Source organism: Prionailurus viverrinus, chromosome D4 (genome assembly GCF_022837055.1).
Source record: "Prionailurus viverrinus isolate Anna chromosome D4, UM_Priviv_1.0, whole genome shotgun sequence".
In the NCBI taxonomy this organism is placed as follows: Eukaryota; Metazoa; Chordata; class Mammalia; order Carnivora; family Felidae; genus Prionailurus; species Prionailurus viverrinus.
The window spans coordinates 3,316,388-3,334,726 of NC_062573.1; the positions used below are offsets into that span (position 1 = coordinate 3,316,388).

Below are 18,339 nucleotides of genomic sequence, written 5' to 3' on the forward strand. Positions count from 1 at the left end.
CAAGCAGTCTGGCTGATAAGGTCAGCGGGCGCTGCAGGGCACTCCCTAGAACACACACACACTCAAACTACTGAGTTTAGGGCAGGGATCAAATCCACACCTTCTTCCTGTCCTTCCAAGGTGCAGAGATAGACCCCTATCACACCGTCTCTTGTCTCAAAGCCTGAGTGGAGGCATCAGGACAATCCCAGAAGGAGGCTGAATAGGCCAGACGGAGACAGTAGGGAGTCGCCCGTTGCTTTCCACAGCCCATCTAGAATCCAGGAGGCAGACAGGGCAGGCATAGTTGTCTAGCCTGTGGTGATAAGAGAAGCACATGGGCATTCTGACCCTTGGTCTGCAGTCATGGCCTCTTTTTGTGAATAACCTGGCCTCAGGTATTCCAGTGATTTTCACCTTTCCTGCCCAGCTCCTTCGGGCAGCTCTAGATAGCTCTGTGGTCCCCCCTGTGGCCTGACTCTGGACCATGGGAACCCGTGAAAACGCTCTGTGCCATTTTAGTTCCTGGCCCCCCAGCTGCTTACATGTCTCTCCAGTAGCCCCTGAGCCCCCATAATCTGTGAGGAGCCAGAGATGATGAGAGGAGGCTCCAGAGGCCAGAGTCCATAGCGATCCTAGCTGGAATCACCTCTAAAATTATTTAACCTCATTTTTTTAATTGGATTTTTAATGACAGAAGTGATACCAATGCATGTCAAAAATCCAAACAAGATAGAAATCCATAAAGTACAAAAGCAAAAGCCTTTGTCTTTGCTACCACCCCATCCTACACACAAAGGTGATTCTGGTTAACTGAGTAACTGTGAGAACAATCTGGCTGATATCTTTCCAGATTGTGTGTGGGTGTGTATTTTCAACAACAACGCTTCACACACACATATAAATGCACTTACATAATAGCTAGAGTTTGATTTTATTAATATGGTGCATACTCTGTACATTATCTTTTTTAATTTAATAATGTATCATGGAAATCTTCCCGTGTCTTATTAACTTAGTTTATTTTTTTCCTCAGGTACATAACATCCCAGTGTACAGATATACTGTAATTTATTTAATCATTTCCTGCTGGAGAATATTTAGGCTGTGTGCAATTTTTGATTTTACAACAGTGCTGCAGTGAACATCTTTGAACATATATCATTGTGTACTTGGAGTAATGCTCCTCAGGATAGATTCCTTTGTTGGGTCAAGAGTCAAGGTTGTTCAATTTTAAACGCCACCTTGTTGAAGTCATTCTATTGAACAAAGATTATTGAGCACCACCAGAGAGCCTGTTGCTGTGCTGGAGCTCTTGGGAATAGAGTTGGTTTTATTAAAAAGCCCCTTCACCCTCATCTTCAAAGATTTGCAGGAGTGGGGGGGGGGGGGGTAAACAATGACAAATAGGCAGGAATGCTTCTAATCCAGCATGCTCCATACACCCGGAGAAGCAAAGCCCCAAGGAAGTTGCAATGAAAGAGCCCTCGATTCTGACAGGGATTCGGGCAGGGCTGCAGAGAGGAGGGGAGATGCCAAAAGGTGTGCCTCCCTACTCCTCCCGGGAGCCCATCTGTGAGGCTGGGTGTTCAAGAAGAAATTTGTTCTAAAGAATTATGATGCTCCTGCATTTTCTCCTACACAAAGAAGGAAATCTCGGCTGTACGCCCTTTCCTTTCCTCCTCTTGGCACTTTCTGATTGATGATTGGAAATGATGGCAATACATAAACTATTTTTCTTTTTATTTTATGACCTGGTAATAGCAGTAACATATTTCCAGTAAATGTTTTCTATCGCAATAAAAAAGTTGTAACAAGACTAGAAATGGGTATAGTTAAACCCTAAAGAAATCATACTTTCAGAACCATGGATTGAGGCAGTAACTCTGTAAATCATTTAACTTAGAGAAAGGTCCCCTCCACCCCAAAAAACTCAGGGCAACAGCTGGTGTTCACTCTGAGTGCTCGTTGGATAGATGCCTGCTATGCGGGCTGGGGGAGCCTCCAGTTTTGACCCCCATAAGACCCAACTACTCTCTGTCTTCCCACCTAGTTTCCCACCCAACAGCTTTACTCCTTTCTGAACCAATAAATCATCTCAACCTTACAGTTCTTTTTTTCAACCCCCAAATCAAGAAGATTCTAGTACGCTCTATGTGGAATACAGTGTGGTAGTGTGGTTAAGAGCACGGGCTCTGGAATCACACAGCTGGATTCTTGTCCTGGACACGCTGTGGGCACATGACTTAACCACTCCACATTTTTTTTCTCCTCTGTAAAAGGAGGGTGATAATGGGGCCTCCCTCATAGAGTTTTATGATTCAGAGTGCTAATGCATGTAAAGTGCTTTGTGAAGGGCCAGGAGTCCTCAGTGTCGCTTACTGTTGTATTTTAAAAAAAAGGGTAAATTGCTGATTTTATTAAATTTGCAAAGCAGTACAACCACCAACATTTATTGAGTGCTTATTACGTCGTAGGCACTGTGTTACACAATCTTTGCAGTTACCCCACAAAGGTTTAGATCAGCTCATGTGCCCAGTGTCACATGGCTTGTAAAAAAGCCAATATTTTAATCAAGGGCTTTCTGACTCCAAAACCATTGTCTAACCGCCACATGTCCACCTGCTAGGATTAGATACTCAGCAGGAGCAGAGATGGTAAAACTGGTTAAAACTCCTCAAAAGTAGTTCTGTCTTACACAGTCATGGCCTCCTTTGGCTAACGAAGATTCTGGAGCAGATAGTGTTGAGAAACTATGCTCTAAGAACTCCACAGTCAGGCAGAAGAAAAAAAAAAAAGGCATTTCCTTTCCTAATTGCAGGCAGAGCAGCCTGCTTCTCAGCTGGTCCTTGTTTAGGGCCTGTGACTCTTCAGAGAATGAAGGTCTGCTTTTTCTGGTTGTCCGGTGTCCTTAACATGCTCTAAAAATTAGGCCTTTCCAGCCTTTGTCTTTAATTTCTGATTCTAGCTGACACCTTCATTAATGGTGCAGTACAAGCTTTCTGTCAACTTGAAGACTACTGTGTAAAAGTGGTTTTGCTGTCCTATCAATAATGGTCATAATTTCCCCAATACTCTCATCAGCAGTGAATTGAGTCTTGCAGCAAAGAAATGGAAACCCCAGTGCAGTGGTTTTAAAGTGATTTGTCTTGTAGACGGCGTCTTATTTCAGTAAAATCAGGTCAGTGCGGCACTGCTGGGTCAGATGTAAGTCTGATACAAATTACTTGGAGGAAATTGATCATTTGAACGTTAGGTTATTTTTAACTACTGTAGCTTTTTAATATCTCTTTTTTTCCCTTTATTTACATCTGTTTTAATAAACTTTAACCATCATCATCAGGCATATTAAATGTCTTCTCAATTTCAGCCAAGCCTGTGAGGATAGGAAAGAGTACCCTCTAACCACCCCGCAGGAGTGACCTTCCCTGCACAGTTTAGGGGTTTGCCACAGTTGTGGCCTTGTTTAAACACTTAAGCCCACTCCTCCTCATCCGCCGGCTGGCCCCCTTACTGGGGTTTGTTTATTGCACAGACTGGCCCCTTGACCAGTCTGTTCTTCATTGCTATTGAAAGTTAATGGGGGCAAAATTGCATTCCCAAACATTTGAACCTGAAGTGGCCAGGGCCGAACTTAGTTGATCTCTGGTGATCGGTTCAATTTAGTTACGATTTTTTGCCATTAGGCTGGGGCTGAATGATGGTGATTTGGTTGAGGCCAAATGTCTGAAGAAAATTGGCTCTCTGATAAGAGTGCTGTTATCAGAGGGGGCTCCCTTCTCATTTACATTTAGATGAGTATTGATTATTTATTTACTCAGAGAAGTGAGATTCGTTTCCAATCTTATCTTTCTCGTCTCTGCTTGTCAGCAGAAAGAGAGATAGAGCTCCTGACATCAGGCCAAGATAACAGCACTTTGTAGTAAAGATAAAAGTTGGAATGGGCCTTTTTCTAGTCTTGACTGAAAGGATAAGTTTTAAAAATTAGAACTGATGGGTCATGCTTTCAAAACCTTTCCTGAAGGTTTTGCAGTTTAACTAGGCAGGAGAATTGGTTTATTGGAACAGCCTTGGTCTTTTTTCTTTTGTAATAGGAATTGTATTTAATTTGATTATATTCGGCTGTTTCACTGAGAGCAAATTGTGTATTGGCTCAGAAGAGGCTAAAGTGTGACCTTATTGTCATGTCAGCTTATTCCTTTTTTATTATTTAAATTCCAAATTATCCAATCTGAGCCTCAGAGGGGGTATAAGCTACAGTGGCTATCACTTGAATATAATTCAGTGCTTACATTAAGATCAAGCAGAAAATGATTATAGTCTCCCCTAGAGGAAGAGTTGTAAGTGATGGCACTGACACTAAATGCAGATATTTTAGAATAGCTGATGTTGGGTCTGGGCTCTGATATTGACAGCGTCAGCTTGTCAGGGGTGGCTTTGGCTCAGTGAGGAACTCGGGATTCAGCCAGCCCCTGCCGTAGAGCAGGCAAGGCTTGGCACAGTTTGCCTCGAATGGACCTCCCTGCCACCAGTCTCCTCCAGCCCATTACCCACAGTGTCACCGGAAGAATCTTACCACAGTGTAAAGCTGATTATGTCACTTCCCTGCTCTGGTAGCATCTGTTGCTTATAACAGAGAATCCAAATCTTGACCGACAGTCTGGGCCAAGCCTGCCAACCCACTTCCCCTCGCACCCCAACACGAGCCTAGGCCTTGTCCACACTGAATTTCCCTCAGTCCGTGTGGGCTCTTCAGTCCCTCCTTGCTTTTGGACATGGTATTCCCTCTGTAGAAATGCGCTGTTTCCCCTGGGTCATCTGGCTCTGAGTCCTCCTTCAAGACTCTGCTCAGATGTTTCCGTCTTGGGGAAGTGGAAGTTCGGTGCTTCCCTCTTCTCTGTTTCCACAGCACCTTACCGGTGCCTGCCTGAAGGGGAGCACTGATTGGGCTCTTTGGATAATAGCTGCTCCTGGGTCTTGCCACCTCCCCCAGCCTGCCTGAAGGCAGGAATCACTAATTATTCATGTCTGTGGCTGGGACATTGTTGATGCTTAGAACATGTTTGTTCTATGGACATGCGGTTGGCATCGTAACTTCGCCTCTCCTTTGATACCTGTGCTGCCATGCTCAGCTCTGTGACCTTTGCTCATCATTTTTAGACTGTTTTTGTAGAACCTAAGCCTACGGAACCTTAGGAATCCTGGCTGCCAAACAAGTCTCTCACCTTGTAGCTTAAAAGCAAACCTGTTTAAACAGGTTTAAACAGGTTAAACAGGGGAGATACCCTCTCCCACCCTACACCCCTGCCTGGGACACACATGAGAAAGGATATGACATCTGCTTTGATGCAGCATTCCCCGCCACCATGTATCGTCCCTTAATAGGGCTGTTAGCCTGTTGGGACTCTTGGCCTAGGGGGTATACTTGCACCTCCCACAGCCACCTCTGTTCCAGCCTGTGCTAGCAGGAACAGCCGCCAGCACTGAGCACTGTGCTAGGAGTCAAGGATCGTCTCTTCTAATCCTCACAGCAGCCTTCTGAGGAAGTTCTGTTATCCTCGTTTTACAGATGAGAAAATACACAGAGATCGAGTAACTTCCCCAGAATGCATATCGGGTTGTGTTACTCCCTGAGAGGGTGCAAGCACCTGGAGTTTCCTGCTCAGAATCCAGCGTTTCCTCTTACTGGCTCATCCTTCATCTTTTTCTGGCTACAAGAAGCTCTTTGAGATTAAAGCAGCTCTTGAAGCTGGTGAATGAAAAATAATTGACATGAAGGCACATCCGCGGAAGTATTCCACCTTCGACTTCCTCACTTTTCTCCAGACAGGTTTCTTCAGACCCTCAAACTTGTTCTGATGCTCAGCAATAATAACGATAGGTTCATTCATTTATTTATGACTTCAATCCAAAGAGCATTTGGAACATATACACCCTTACAATAGGATAAAGATACATGTATTGAACAACTACATGAAAGGAAAAGGAAAATAAAGATCCAGAGGGTTCATTGTCCTGGAAACGCGTGCCCAGTCAGCACAGTTGGGTCACATGTTTAATGCTGAGCTTCCTAACGGGCAAAGGAGAAAGGGACGCTATCAGTTAGTTATAGGATTTATGTTAAACTGTCTAAAGATACAAAAGAGCAAGCCAGTTGCCCTAAGAAAGTGCAGCTTTTACCGAGAGGTCTGAAGGAAGTTTCTCCCCTTATTTCTTTAGAAATAAGATGCAGAATGGTTGAGGCTATGGTCTCTCTCTTGGGGCTTCTACACTTGCCTCCCGTTGAATTTCAACTCTCAGCTGGCTCTCAGCTGTTGAGGAATTGTGTGCTAAAACCTTTTGTGTTTCAGCCAAGGATCGAAGGGATAGAGGAAGCTGGACTGACCATGTATGTATCCACCGTCCAACAGATACTACAGATTTTCTTTGAAACTTATGTGCTGAGATGTTTGCCTCAGGTTTACAAAATCCCATAAAAATCCTGCCTGGGTATTATAACTTGGAACCCTCCCAAAGTGCCCAGAGCAGTATTTTGTTCCTAGACTGTCCAGTGACATGGTGTTACTGCAATAAATACATCATTGGAATGCCCAAGCAGGCTTCCTTGTCGCTGCATAGTAACTGCTTTGCGGAATCTTCCTTTTGTGTCCACATCGACTGTGAAGTAGAAGGCATGTGGCTTCATGCGCAGCTGTGACATTTTAAAGCCTCTTTCCAAAGGTGATGTTGCCTTGAGAGCTATGTCCTGTACCTTGTGAAAGAGACTTTTATATTTTATAAAATCATTTCCTTAGCAAAAATTTATTAATAGAAACTGACCTCACAGCTTGTCTTTTTTAAAATGGTTTTGGCTGCTGTTTTTTCTTTTCTCCCATGTCAGCTGCCTAAAAATTAAGCATTTGATAGAAACTGTAAGTTGATAGATCTAGTAGGTCTGGGTTGTCATAATCTTGATTATCATTACCAGACTTTTATTAAAAACTCGTTATGAGGGAGGCGATGTGGTTCGTACATGTTGCAGAGTGCAGCCCTGGCTATGAATCCTAATCCCACCACTTCCTCTGGGACCTTGAGCCAGTTATTTAGCCTTTGTAAGCCCCAGTTTCTTCCCCTATAAAATGGAATTCATATTCTTTACATCCTAGGGTGACAAGTCAGGCGATCTCTATAAAAGGTCTGGTAGAGTACGTGGCACATAGTAGGCCCTGTTAATGTTATGATCTCTTAGTTTTGTTACAGTCCTGTGATGAGGATGTGGATGACAATTGACACTAGGTAGCACTATTCACGTATCCAACACTGCTCTGCTTTACAACTATTAACTCATTAAATCCTCAGATAGGCCCATGAGGTATTATTATCTTCCCCGTCTTACAGATGAATAAACTGAGCGAGGTTGAATTGCCCCAGAGTCATACAGCTAAGCTGCTCAGCCAGGACTAGACCAAGGCAATCTGGCCCCAAGCCCATACCCTTAGCCACCGGCTTAAGTTGCTTCTCATACACACCCTGCCTCTCATTACACATATGGCTTGAAGTTATCAGTCTGGCCTTTTCAGGGGAAAGTGTATATGACAGGCTTTCCATGTGAGGGGTCTTCTCCACTGTTCAGGCAAGAATTAGGAGAGAAGTTGATATTTGTAAGAGGCAATTTTCCATTTGGGTTTTGATCTCAAGTCTCATCTAGAGCTTAACCACCCTGCTTTCCCTAAAGTCAAGACCTATCAGTCTTTTGCTAAGTTCATAAATAGGTTTCCAAGTTGGTCTTTAGCTCTTATGGAAGAGTGGAGGGAGTACCCAGGGCAGAAGATGACGCTCAGAATTTCAGTTACTGACAAAACTGGGCGCACATAGGCATATTCTTAAGGAAAGATGGAAGGAGAGAGTCTTCCTGGATGGATGGAAAAATAAGGTGATCCTGTCTTCATAAGGACCCAAGATACAGCCATTGGACAGGATATTTAGTATGTATGGATTTCATTAAAATAAATTATTTCAGATCATTTTCAGTTTGAATTTATAGAAAACCACAAGTTAAGTGATTCAGAACCCAAATGAAACAACAAATCTACAAAAATCTATAGTATGGTATAAACTATGGCCTCTTTATAATTGGCCAGTAATTTATAGTTCACTAGAGAAAGAAAGGTTCAAAACACACAGGCTTCAGAGCTTAAGACCCTTGGGTTTTATTTCCCCTGTCCTACTTCCTACCTTTGTGATCTTGGGCAAGTTACTTCACCCTGCCAACCTTCAGGGTCCCAGCCTTCAGGGTCCCAATCTGTCAAATGGGGATAATAGTATCTGCCTCTTAGAGTTGCTGTGAGCATACACTAAGGTAACATGTGGAGAGTGCTTGGCATATAATAGCCGTTCAGTAAGTGAGAGTCATCATCATATTAGGCTTCAGGGAGAAAGTCCTAAAGCTACTTTCACGAAAGAAACTGTTTTAATAGAAATATCTGCAAGACCTAAGAAATAAGAGAGTACATGTTGAATGATGGCAGTTATGACTTTGAGAGTGGTGCAGGGGCTCATGTTTGGGGACAAGGAACCTTTCCTAGTACCCCTGCCCTCCCCTCCCCCCGCAATTTCCCTCATCATGTTTCCCAGACAGCTGCAGAGACTGGAAGAAAAAGAGTGCAAAAGAGACCAGCCTGAAATAACCCTGATGCACCCAGGCCTTGGCTCCCAGCGATCGGGAAAGGGGTGGCTCGTTTACAGTCCAGCTGTCAGGCACACAGCTCCAGAAGCCCAACCCCCTGTACCCTGGGCTCAGAGTCAGACTACGCAAGCCTAGGTTACAGGGTTACTTAAGATGAAAATAGCGAGCTACACAAACAGACGAATGTCTGGTTTTGATTAAATTATCGCATGTGAAAGGCCCATTAGAGATGCCACAACGTGTGGTGATTATGGTATCCTCAGAAAAATGGTGTAGTAAGAGATCAGAAGACTTATAAGTATATATGACATATTTTAAATGATAAAAGTAGCCTTTATTATAGGAAATGTAAAAAATACAGAAAAACACTAAGGAAAAATAAAAACACTCATTATCCCACTATCCAGTACAACCACTATTCACGTTTTTTAATGTTTATTTATTTTTGAGCATGAGCTGGGGGAGGGGCAGAGAGAGCGAGGGATACATCGAATCTGAAGTAGGCTCCAGGCATGAACCTTGAGATCATGACCTGAGCCAAATTCAGAAGCTTAACTGACTGAGCCACCCAGGCGCCCCAGCACTATTCACATTTTGGAAATAACTTTGCAGTCTTTTTTCCCCTCTGTGACTTTACATATATTTTTTCACAATTGCAATCATCCTGCATATATTGTGTTATAGTTTGCCATTTTCATAAAATAGCGTATTATAAACATGTTTTATAAAATTAAGTATTTTTGCAGCATCACTTTTAATATCTCTATGGCATTTCACAATATTTTGTTTAATCAGTCCCCTGTTGTTCTATCTAGAGTGTTCCCAAATTTCGGATGTCATAAAAAAAATGAATTATTATAGCTAAACTGTATACCTGATTTCACTGTAAATCCATAGAGGTGGATGTCAGTGTCTTGCCCATTGTGTTGCTGGGAGGTACTGGGGGTGGGGCCGCCCAAGATTGTTTGACAGGCCAGCGTCTTAGAAAGTAGCTGTCTAGGGGCGCCTGGGTGGCTCAGTCGGTTGGGCGGCCGACTTCGGCTCAGGTCATGATCTCGCGGTCCGTGAGTTCGAGCCCCGCATCGGGCTCTGTGCTGACAGCTCAGAGCCTGGAGCCTGTTTCGGATTCTATGTCTCCCTCTCTCTGACCCTCCCCCATTCGTGCTCTGTCTCTCTATCTCAAAGATAAATAAATGTTAAAAAATTAAAAAAAAAAAAAAAGTAGCTGTCTAGGTTCAGCAGCGACTCCGTTCCTAGTGGGCTGAAAGGCCCACAGCTATGAAAGGTAGGTGTTAGGGAGGGGAAAGGAGAGGGTGGATGGGAATCTTCTCACCAACTAAGTTTTCTGAAAGTTCAGCTGGGCATGATTTTTCTGTGGTTACTTCCACCAGTGACATCAGGAATCAACAGCAAACATGCCTGGTAATTGACAGATATCAGTGGCAAGTGACAGGTATTGAATACTAGGAATTACCTGTGTTTCCATACCTTTATTTGCTAAATCTTTTTGAAATGAAAATATAACTGGTGTATAATGTTGACCTGAATGTAGCATATTAGAGTTTATAGGAATCATGTAGGCTTCTGAGCATGTATTTGCATAAACAGTTGTATAAGTATTTTGAGCATTGTTTACTTAGTAAAAGTTTAAGAGCTATCTGTAGTGTAAAAAAGACTGAACGTGTGTAATAACTCTGAGAATTGCTGATGAAATACCAATTAGAGGAAAGAGGGACTGTCCCGTGAAACTGCAGTGCTCTCAGTGAACATAGAACATAGCCGAGGAGAATGACACGGAGGAGGTGAGCGAAATGCCTTCGATTGCTGAGGGAGAAGTACTGGGTGTGAATAACAGCAAGCTGACAACAGCTGAAGAACATATCTAAAAATATGTGTTCTGCCCGGGAGCCCCAGAAGGCCTCTGATGCTTTCCTCAGATCTCTTACAGCCCTCCTCTGTCTGACCAAACATGCCTTTCAGAGTCAAAATAAGAAGACAGTTTCTTACACCTCTAATCTTTTCAATAACCATTAACAACAGGAGTAGTCTTTTGAATCTGATCATTGGACCGTTAGGTGTTATCTGAGAAGAACAAGATTGTCATTTGGCTTGACAAAGAAATACATGAATAAAGGTATAAAATGCCCAGTGTTTTATTAAGATCTGCCAGAACCCCCTGTGTGACACAGGATGGCTAGTATTCCTGGTTTTCAGTATTATTGAACCTGTGTCTTCGTGTTTTCATGAATGTTTCAACAAAAACATGAATCAGCAGCCACTGTCTATCACTGTAACCCTGAAAGCAGAGAATTTTTTTAACCTCACCTGCTTTTTAAATTTTTTTGAATTTTGGGGCTGTCATCATATTAGAATTCTACACATACTTTATCCCTGCTTATAATTGATTATGCATTATTGTATAGTGATTATTAATAAGTACTTCTGTAGGAGTGCTTCCTATGAGGCAGGTGCATTACTAAGTATTTTTCCTGAATCATCTGTAATCATCACAGTAATCTTTAAGGTATAAGCATTTCCCCCATCACATATTAGGGAGCAGAGGCTCCGAGAGGGTAGGTTACCTGCCTCCTACCTGAGAAACCAGGTAACCCTGTTGTGATTCCAGGTCAGTCTGACTCAAAAGCCATCTGCCTTTCTGGGGGAGCCGAGCAAAAACGGAGCTGATAATAGAACAAACAAGTGTGTGGAACCTTGTGGGGGGGGGGAACAAACAAAACCCAAACTCTTCCTTCTTGGATAGCTAGAGCCCTCAGACAGACCAGCATTTTCCTAATGCTTAAATCAGCTTTTTGCCAGTATTTGGGTGTTTTGTTTTGTTTTTTTCAATATTAAATTCACTGTTTCAGACTTCCTCCCCTCCTCCTGCCCCTTTGATCTTCCAGGCCCTCAGTACCGCCTGGAGAAGCAGAGTGAGCCCAATGTCGCCGTGGACCTGGAAAGCACTTTGGAGAGCCAGAGCGCATGGGAGTTCTGCCTGGTCCGCGAGAACAGTACGTTGGCCTCCTCGCTCCATGCCCGCTTTGTCCGTTGCAAACATGCTTAGGAGTCCTGTGTTTGGGAACACTCAGTGGTCTGGCTTCCCTTGGCAGCTTTGAGATGACTTTTTTTCCCAAGGCAGAGCTCAGCCTCCGTGCCAAAAGTGTGTCCCAAAATGAAATGATTGATTTTATGCATTTTGGTAAAAAGTCTGCATCCTGTTTAGCACTCTGTGATTAATATTTTTCTGTTGAACTGTATCTTCCTAAGTTAGGAGCAGCCCTGGAAGCAGCTTAGAAATAAATATGAGGCCTTTTCTGAGGAAAGACTATTTTGTACATAAAACAACTGGCCCCTGTCAGTATCACTGTTCAGAGTTCTAGTTTTAGAAGATTCTGTTTGCATATTTCTTAGTAGGAGGCAATGTAGTGTTTCCCAGAGCTATGCTGTACACCCTTTTAAAACTTCGGTTAATTTCTTTCAGTTTTTTCTTTAGTTTCCAAGTTGTGAATCTTTGCCATTCCCTCCTCTATACTCCCGCTGACTTACGGGGCAGGTGACATGAAAACTGAGATTATGGCAGCCAATTCTCTGCAGTTATTCCTGCTTTGGGGCATTTACAGAGGCTGTTTCTTCTGTGAGGAACACACTTTCCCCCACTCCAGTTAACTGTTTCTCACCCTTTGTCTCTGTTCAAATGTCACATCTTCAGAAAGGCCACCTGTGATCTCCCTGTCCCCTGTCACCTAAACCTAATCCGTTCCTCATTTGGGTGCCCTGTTAGGTTCTGTCTCAGAGCATACTACTTTTTCTTCATTATATATATATATTTCTGTTTATAATTACATATTTTTCTCAATGATTGTTTGATTATCTCCCCCACTAGATTGTCAAGTCTGTGAGCACATCTTTGGCTCATACCAGGTTGTCCCTCATTATTTCAGCAAATACTTGTTCATCATTCACTCTAGGCCGATACTGTGGAACTTAGTAAATAAAGAATGAATGAATCAATGAATGAATGAATGAATGAATGAATGAATGAATGTCAGTTTTTAGTCATGCCACTGGCCCTCTAAGCAAGACCAGCCTACTACTCATTGACCAGGGGCCCTGGCAGCCTCTGCTGGAGAGGCATGCACAAATTTCACCAGAATAGTGAAACACGATCTTGCCCTTAGCAGCAAATTCTCAAAGGCAGAAGGTTGGTATCCCCACAGACTGCCGCCGGTTGTAAGTATCTTATGTAAATATGCAAAGAAATAAAAATTAATTGGATTCCCAAATGCTCCAAAAATTCAAATAAGTAGTAAAAAAAAAAAAAAAATGTTTATCCCTGTCAACAATCTAAGATAGAAACATTTTAAAGCAACAATGTAACTCTTTTCACCAATTAAATAAGCTAGGTGTTTCCGAAAGAGTCCTTATTGCCAGGGAGAAATAGGTATATTCACATACCTAAGTTAAGGTAAGTTAATGTAACTGAAAGTATCAAGAGACCTAAAGATGTTTTCCCCGGCGTGTCTTTTTTTTCTCCTTTTTAATTTTTTTTTTAACATTCATGTATTTTTGAGAGACAGGACACAAACAGGGGAGGGGCAGAGAGAGAGGGAGACACAGAATCCAAAGCAGGCTCCAGGCTCTGAGCCGTCAGCACACAGAGCCTGACGTAGGGTCCGAACCCACAAACCATAAGATCATGACCTGAGCCAAAGTCGGATGCCCAACCAACTGAGCCACCCAGGTACCCCCTCCCTGGCATTTCTGCTTTTGGGAATCTATCTTAAGGAGAAAAAATCTAAAATGCAAAAAATATTTATGTGTATGATAGTTGTTAGATATTTATGATGTCTAACACTAGAAGAGTAGTCAAATAAGGTGTATCTCTATATTGGAAAATTGTGCAGGCATCACCTTTTGGTAAAGGCAGACTAAGTAGCTTGGACAAATTCCCCCACTGAAGGTAACTTAAAAAGCTGATTTTTTTAGGGGCGCCTGGGTGGCGCAGTCGGTTAAGCATCCGACTTCAGCCAGGTCACGATCTCGCGGTCCAGGAGTTCGAGCCCCGCGTCAGGCTCTGGGCTGACGGCTCAGAGCCTGGAGCCTGTTTCCGATTCTGTGTCTCCCTCTCTCTCTGCCCCTCCCCCGTTCATGCTCTGTCTCTCTCTGTCCCAAAAATAAATAAACGTTGAAAAAAAAATTTTTTTTTTTAAAAAAGCTGATTTTTTTAAAAAGCTGATTAAGGGGCGCTTGGGTGGCGCAGTCGGTTAAGCGTCCGACTTCAGCCAGGTCACGATCTCACGGTCCGTGAGTTCGAGCCCCGCGTCGGGCTCTCGGCTGATGGCTCAGAGCCTGGAGCCTGCTTCCGATTCTGTGTCTCCCTCTCTCTCTGCCCCTCCCCCGTTCATGCTCTGTCTCTCTCTGTCCCAAAAATAAATAAATAAACGTTGAAAAAAAAAAAAAGAAAGCTGATTAAAATACATAAATCCTCACCCTAAAGTCATCAGAAAGCATGAGAAATAAAATAATTAATGGTCTATATCTGGAAGAAGATTGAACCAAAAGAAGGGAGATCAATACCTAGGAACAATTTTGTCCTGACATCATCTGAATTTGAGGACTACAATATTTAAAGGAAATTTTACCACCTTCAAATTCATATATTACAAAAAAAGAAAGTCCAAGAAGTAATAAGCTAAGCATTCAGCTCAAGAAGTTAGAAAAGAAACCAAATAAAGAAACATAAAGAAAATAAAAAGAAAGAAGCAATAAAGAGCATAAATTAATGAAATAGAATATTTAGGGACATCAAACTCAAAGTTCTTAGAAAACACTAATAAATTACTAAACCTCTATAAAATGGATCAAACACAAGAAATAACAGAAACAAATAGTAATAAAAATGAAAAGGAGGTTTATTATCTGTTTAATAACTACAGATCCTGCAGTTATTAACAGATAATATGGAATTAGTTTGAAAACCTCCATACCAAAAATTGTGAAAATGTATATGAAATGACAAATCCCTAAAAAGAAAAAGGAAAAAAAAAAAAAAAAAGACAGCTTACCAACATTGACAGAAGAAGAAATAGAAAACTGGAATATTCCCATAACTATTTTGAAAATTGAGTTCACGATTAAAAATCTGTCCACAAAGAAGACTCACATCTGGGTGATTTTGCTAGCTAGTTCTGCCAGATACTTCAGGAAGAAATAACTCCCGTCTTACATCAACTATTCCAAAGAAAAGAAAAAGAAGTGACACTCTCTGATTCAGTTTAAGAAACTGTCTCAGTCTTGTTACCAAACCCTAATAAGACCATACAACACAGAAAATTTAAATAGATGCAAATATCCTAAACAATATTAAACTGAATTCAGTATTAAGGGGATAATATAGCATTCCCACATTGGGTTTATTCAAAGAATTCAAGGTTAGTTTAACATTAGAAAAACCCAGTCAGGATAATTTGTCACAATAGCAGATTAAAAGAACAATCATCGGGGCACCTGGGTGGTTCAGTTGGTTGAGCATCTGACTTTTTAGCTCAGGTCATGACCTCATGGTTCATGGGACTGAGCCCCACATCAGGCTCTGTGCTGACAGCTCAGAGCCTGGAGCCTGCTTCGGGTTCTGTGTCTCCTTTTTGCCCCTCCCCCACTCATGCTCTGTCTCTCTCTCTCTCTCTCTCTCTCTCTCTCTCTCTCTCTCAAAAATAAATAAACATTTAAAATTTTTTTTAAAAAAGGAACAGTCATTTCAGAATATGTGGAATATTCAACCATTGTAAGTTGTGTTTACCAAGAGTTTTCATAACAGGAGAAATAACTTTGATGTAATATTAAGGAGGAAAAATGTCAAGGATACAAAACAAGCTATATGGACTAATATCAACTACGTTAAAAAGAATAGAAGGAAAGTGTCAAAATATTAATAGTGGTCTCTGGTTGGCAAGATTCTGTGTAATTCATTTTTGTTCCTCTTTATACTTACACTTTCTGGAGTTTCCATAATGAGCATCCATGACTTTCTAAGAAGAAAATGCAAACAAACAATAAGGTCAAGTTGATATAGATAAAGATTATGTAATGAGAGTAGCTCTTAGTTTAATAGTCCTTGTGACATTTGAAATCTCAAACCATGTACAGTGCCACACCATGGCTCACCAAAGGGGGAATTAGAATAGCACACCCCTTTGTAACTTGCTTAACTAATTTTTTTTAACCTTATGTAAGTGGGTAATCCTTCCCCCCTGTCATTTTCTTTCATCTTTAAAGAATCTAGTCTAAAACAAACTGGGGAAACTGATTCACAGGAGTTCTGTAGTGGATTCTGTTTCAGAATATTGACTCCTTGTTAAATGATTAAGAGGAAATATCATTTGTTAGCATCTTGGTAAATTTTTTGGATATGCAGTACTTACTCACGTAAAAAAAAATTCCTCAGGTAACAAAGTGTCTCTAGTGAAAACTTCGCCTCTCTTCTCTCCCCTAGTTCTCCTTCCAGAGACCATAGTCGTTTCCAGTTTCTTTGGTGTCTTTCCAGGCATTGTCTGTACATACGCAAGCATGTTCTGATTACGGATGTGACTATACCCCCTACGTACATATATATGCTGACGTATGCAATGTACACGTACATTTGTTCTTCCTCTTTTTAGAAACAAATGATAGCAAACTTACCATTAATGTTCTCATCTTTCTCTTTTCATTTTAACAATACATTGTAGAGCTTTTTCATGTTAATCCACGTGCTGTTCCACATACAAATTCACCTCTTTCTGTTTTTTCTCTTTTTTTAAAATCTTCTTTTCACCTCTTTTTTTTAACTGCGCCACAGTATTTCAAAGTGTACATAATTTCAAATCTGCTTTGTTTTGCTTTGCTTTGTTTTGCTTTGTTTTGAAGATGAGGCCTATCGCTCATCCTAGGAAAGAGACACTGAGGATTGTTAGATAAAGCTTTGAAATCTGGGCTCTTATTCTCACTCCACTTCTAAGCATGAGCACAGTCTTAAATAACTTGTGTGATATCTGTGAGCCTCAGCATCTTAAAGGGTTTGCAAGAAATTCCAATTGTCTCGCTCTGAGTCAAAATCACTGTGTTCACGAAAGAAGCCCTCACCAGCATTTACAAAGGGCACAAGGCAGTCAGTGGTTTGAAAAAGTGGAATATTATAACTACTCTTCATAAAATGAAGTAAATAAAAACAATTTACTCCTTTTCTAGAGAAGGGTTGTTTTTTTTTTTTTTAATCTTTTTTAATTTATTTAATTTATTTTTATTTTAAGTAGCTCCAGTGTGGAGCCCAATGCAGAACTTGAACTCAAAACCCTGAGATCAAGACCTGAGATGAGATCAAGAGTCAGACACTCAACTGACTGAGCCACCCAAGTGCTCCAATCTTTGCTTTATTTTAAATAGAAATTCCAATGAGGAAAGACATATTGTTCTTCCAGTATTAAGAATAGCTTAAAATAGCTGTGTATTAAAAATTTGGGTTGAGACGTAAATATTTCAAAAATGGATTTTTTGCTTCTGTTGGTATGTTTGATCAGGACAAGCTTGCTGTCCATAAAGCCATTTTTTTTTTTTACATTTATTTGTTTATTTTGAGAGACCATGCGTGAGTGGGGGACAGACAGAGAGAGGGGAAGAAAGAGAGTAACAAGCAGGCTCCACCTTGTCAGTGTTGAGCCCAATGCAGGGCTCAATCCCATAAACCATGAGCTCATGACCTGAGCCGAAATCAAGAATCAGATGCTTAACTGACTAAGCCACCCAGGCACCCCCATAAAGCCATTATAGAAGTGAGCTAAATTGTGAACATCTATTATGCATTGTTTAAGGGACTATGCTGTTGAGCCAGACTAAGTAAAGGCAGTTTACACTCTGGCCCTGCCACTTACTGGCTGTGTGACCTTGAACAATTTACCTAACCTTTATTGAGTAGTTTATCTGCCCTCATAAGGTTGATAGAATTCAGTGAGTTTCAATAATCATAAAGTTCTTAGAATGGTGCCTGGCACATAATAAATACTCAATAAATGTTAACTGTAATTAATAAATAATGAAAGCAGCATTTTGTGGCTGACAGAGCAGATGGGCCACAGATGTGGAGATCTGGAATCATAGACCTGTTGGGGCCCACAAGGAGGTGTGTGATGGGAGAAGGAAGTGATACAGAATGGAGTGAGGAAGGGGAGTGGAGGGCGGGCATGTCTGTAATCTGTGTCATAAGATGAGAGAACCTGGAAGCAGGGTACTTTCCAGCATATATGCTTTGGGGCTCCAGAAGAGATGCATACCTTATAAGTAAAACACACGACCGTAAAGGTAGATATAAGCCTTTCAGTTTTTCTTCCAAGTGGGATGGGCATACCTTTGTATCAACCACATCAAAGGATGTTTTTTTAATGATTTATTTAGGCCTTATTGTAAGGCATTGTGCTAGACATTTTGCAAATGCTCTCTTTTTCTCTCTCTTTTTAAAGTTTATTTATCTTCAGAGAGAAAAAGTGTGCAAGCATGCATGTGCAAGCGGGGAAGCACAGAATCCCAAGCAGGCTCTGTGCAGTCAGCACGGAGCCCAGCTCGGGACTTGATCACACAAACCATGAGATGGTGACCTGAGCTGAAATCAAGAGTTGGATGTTTAACCAACTGAGCCATCCAGGTCCCCCTACAAATGCTCTTGG

General features: G+C 41.6%; 1 protein-coding gene across 6 annotated transcripts in view; it reads left to right on the forward strand.

The window, feature by feature from the left end:
* The window catches only part of MAPKAP1 (MAPK associated protein 1), a 246,146-nt gene that overhangs the window by 171,336 nt on the left and 56,471 nt on the right, over positions 1 to 18,339 (forward strand). For 5 of the 6 annotated variants that reach the window (XM_047829290.1, XM_047829295.1, XM_047829289.1 and 2 more), the window contains one exon: positions 11,548 to 11,655. The exons of the other annotated variant lie outside the window; for it this stretch is intronic. In XM_047829290.1, the coding sequence (XP_047685246.1) occupies positions 11,548 to 11,655 (108 nt within the window). The remainder of the gene's footprint in view (positions 1 to 11,547; positions 11,656 to 18,339) is intronic. 6 annotated transcript variants of the gene reach the window in all.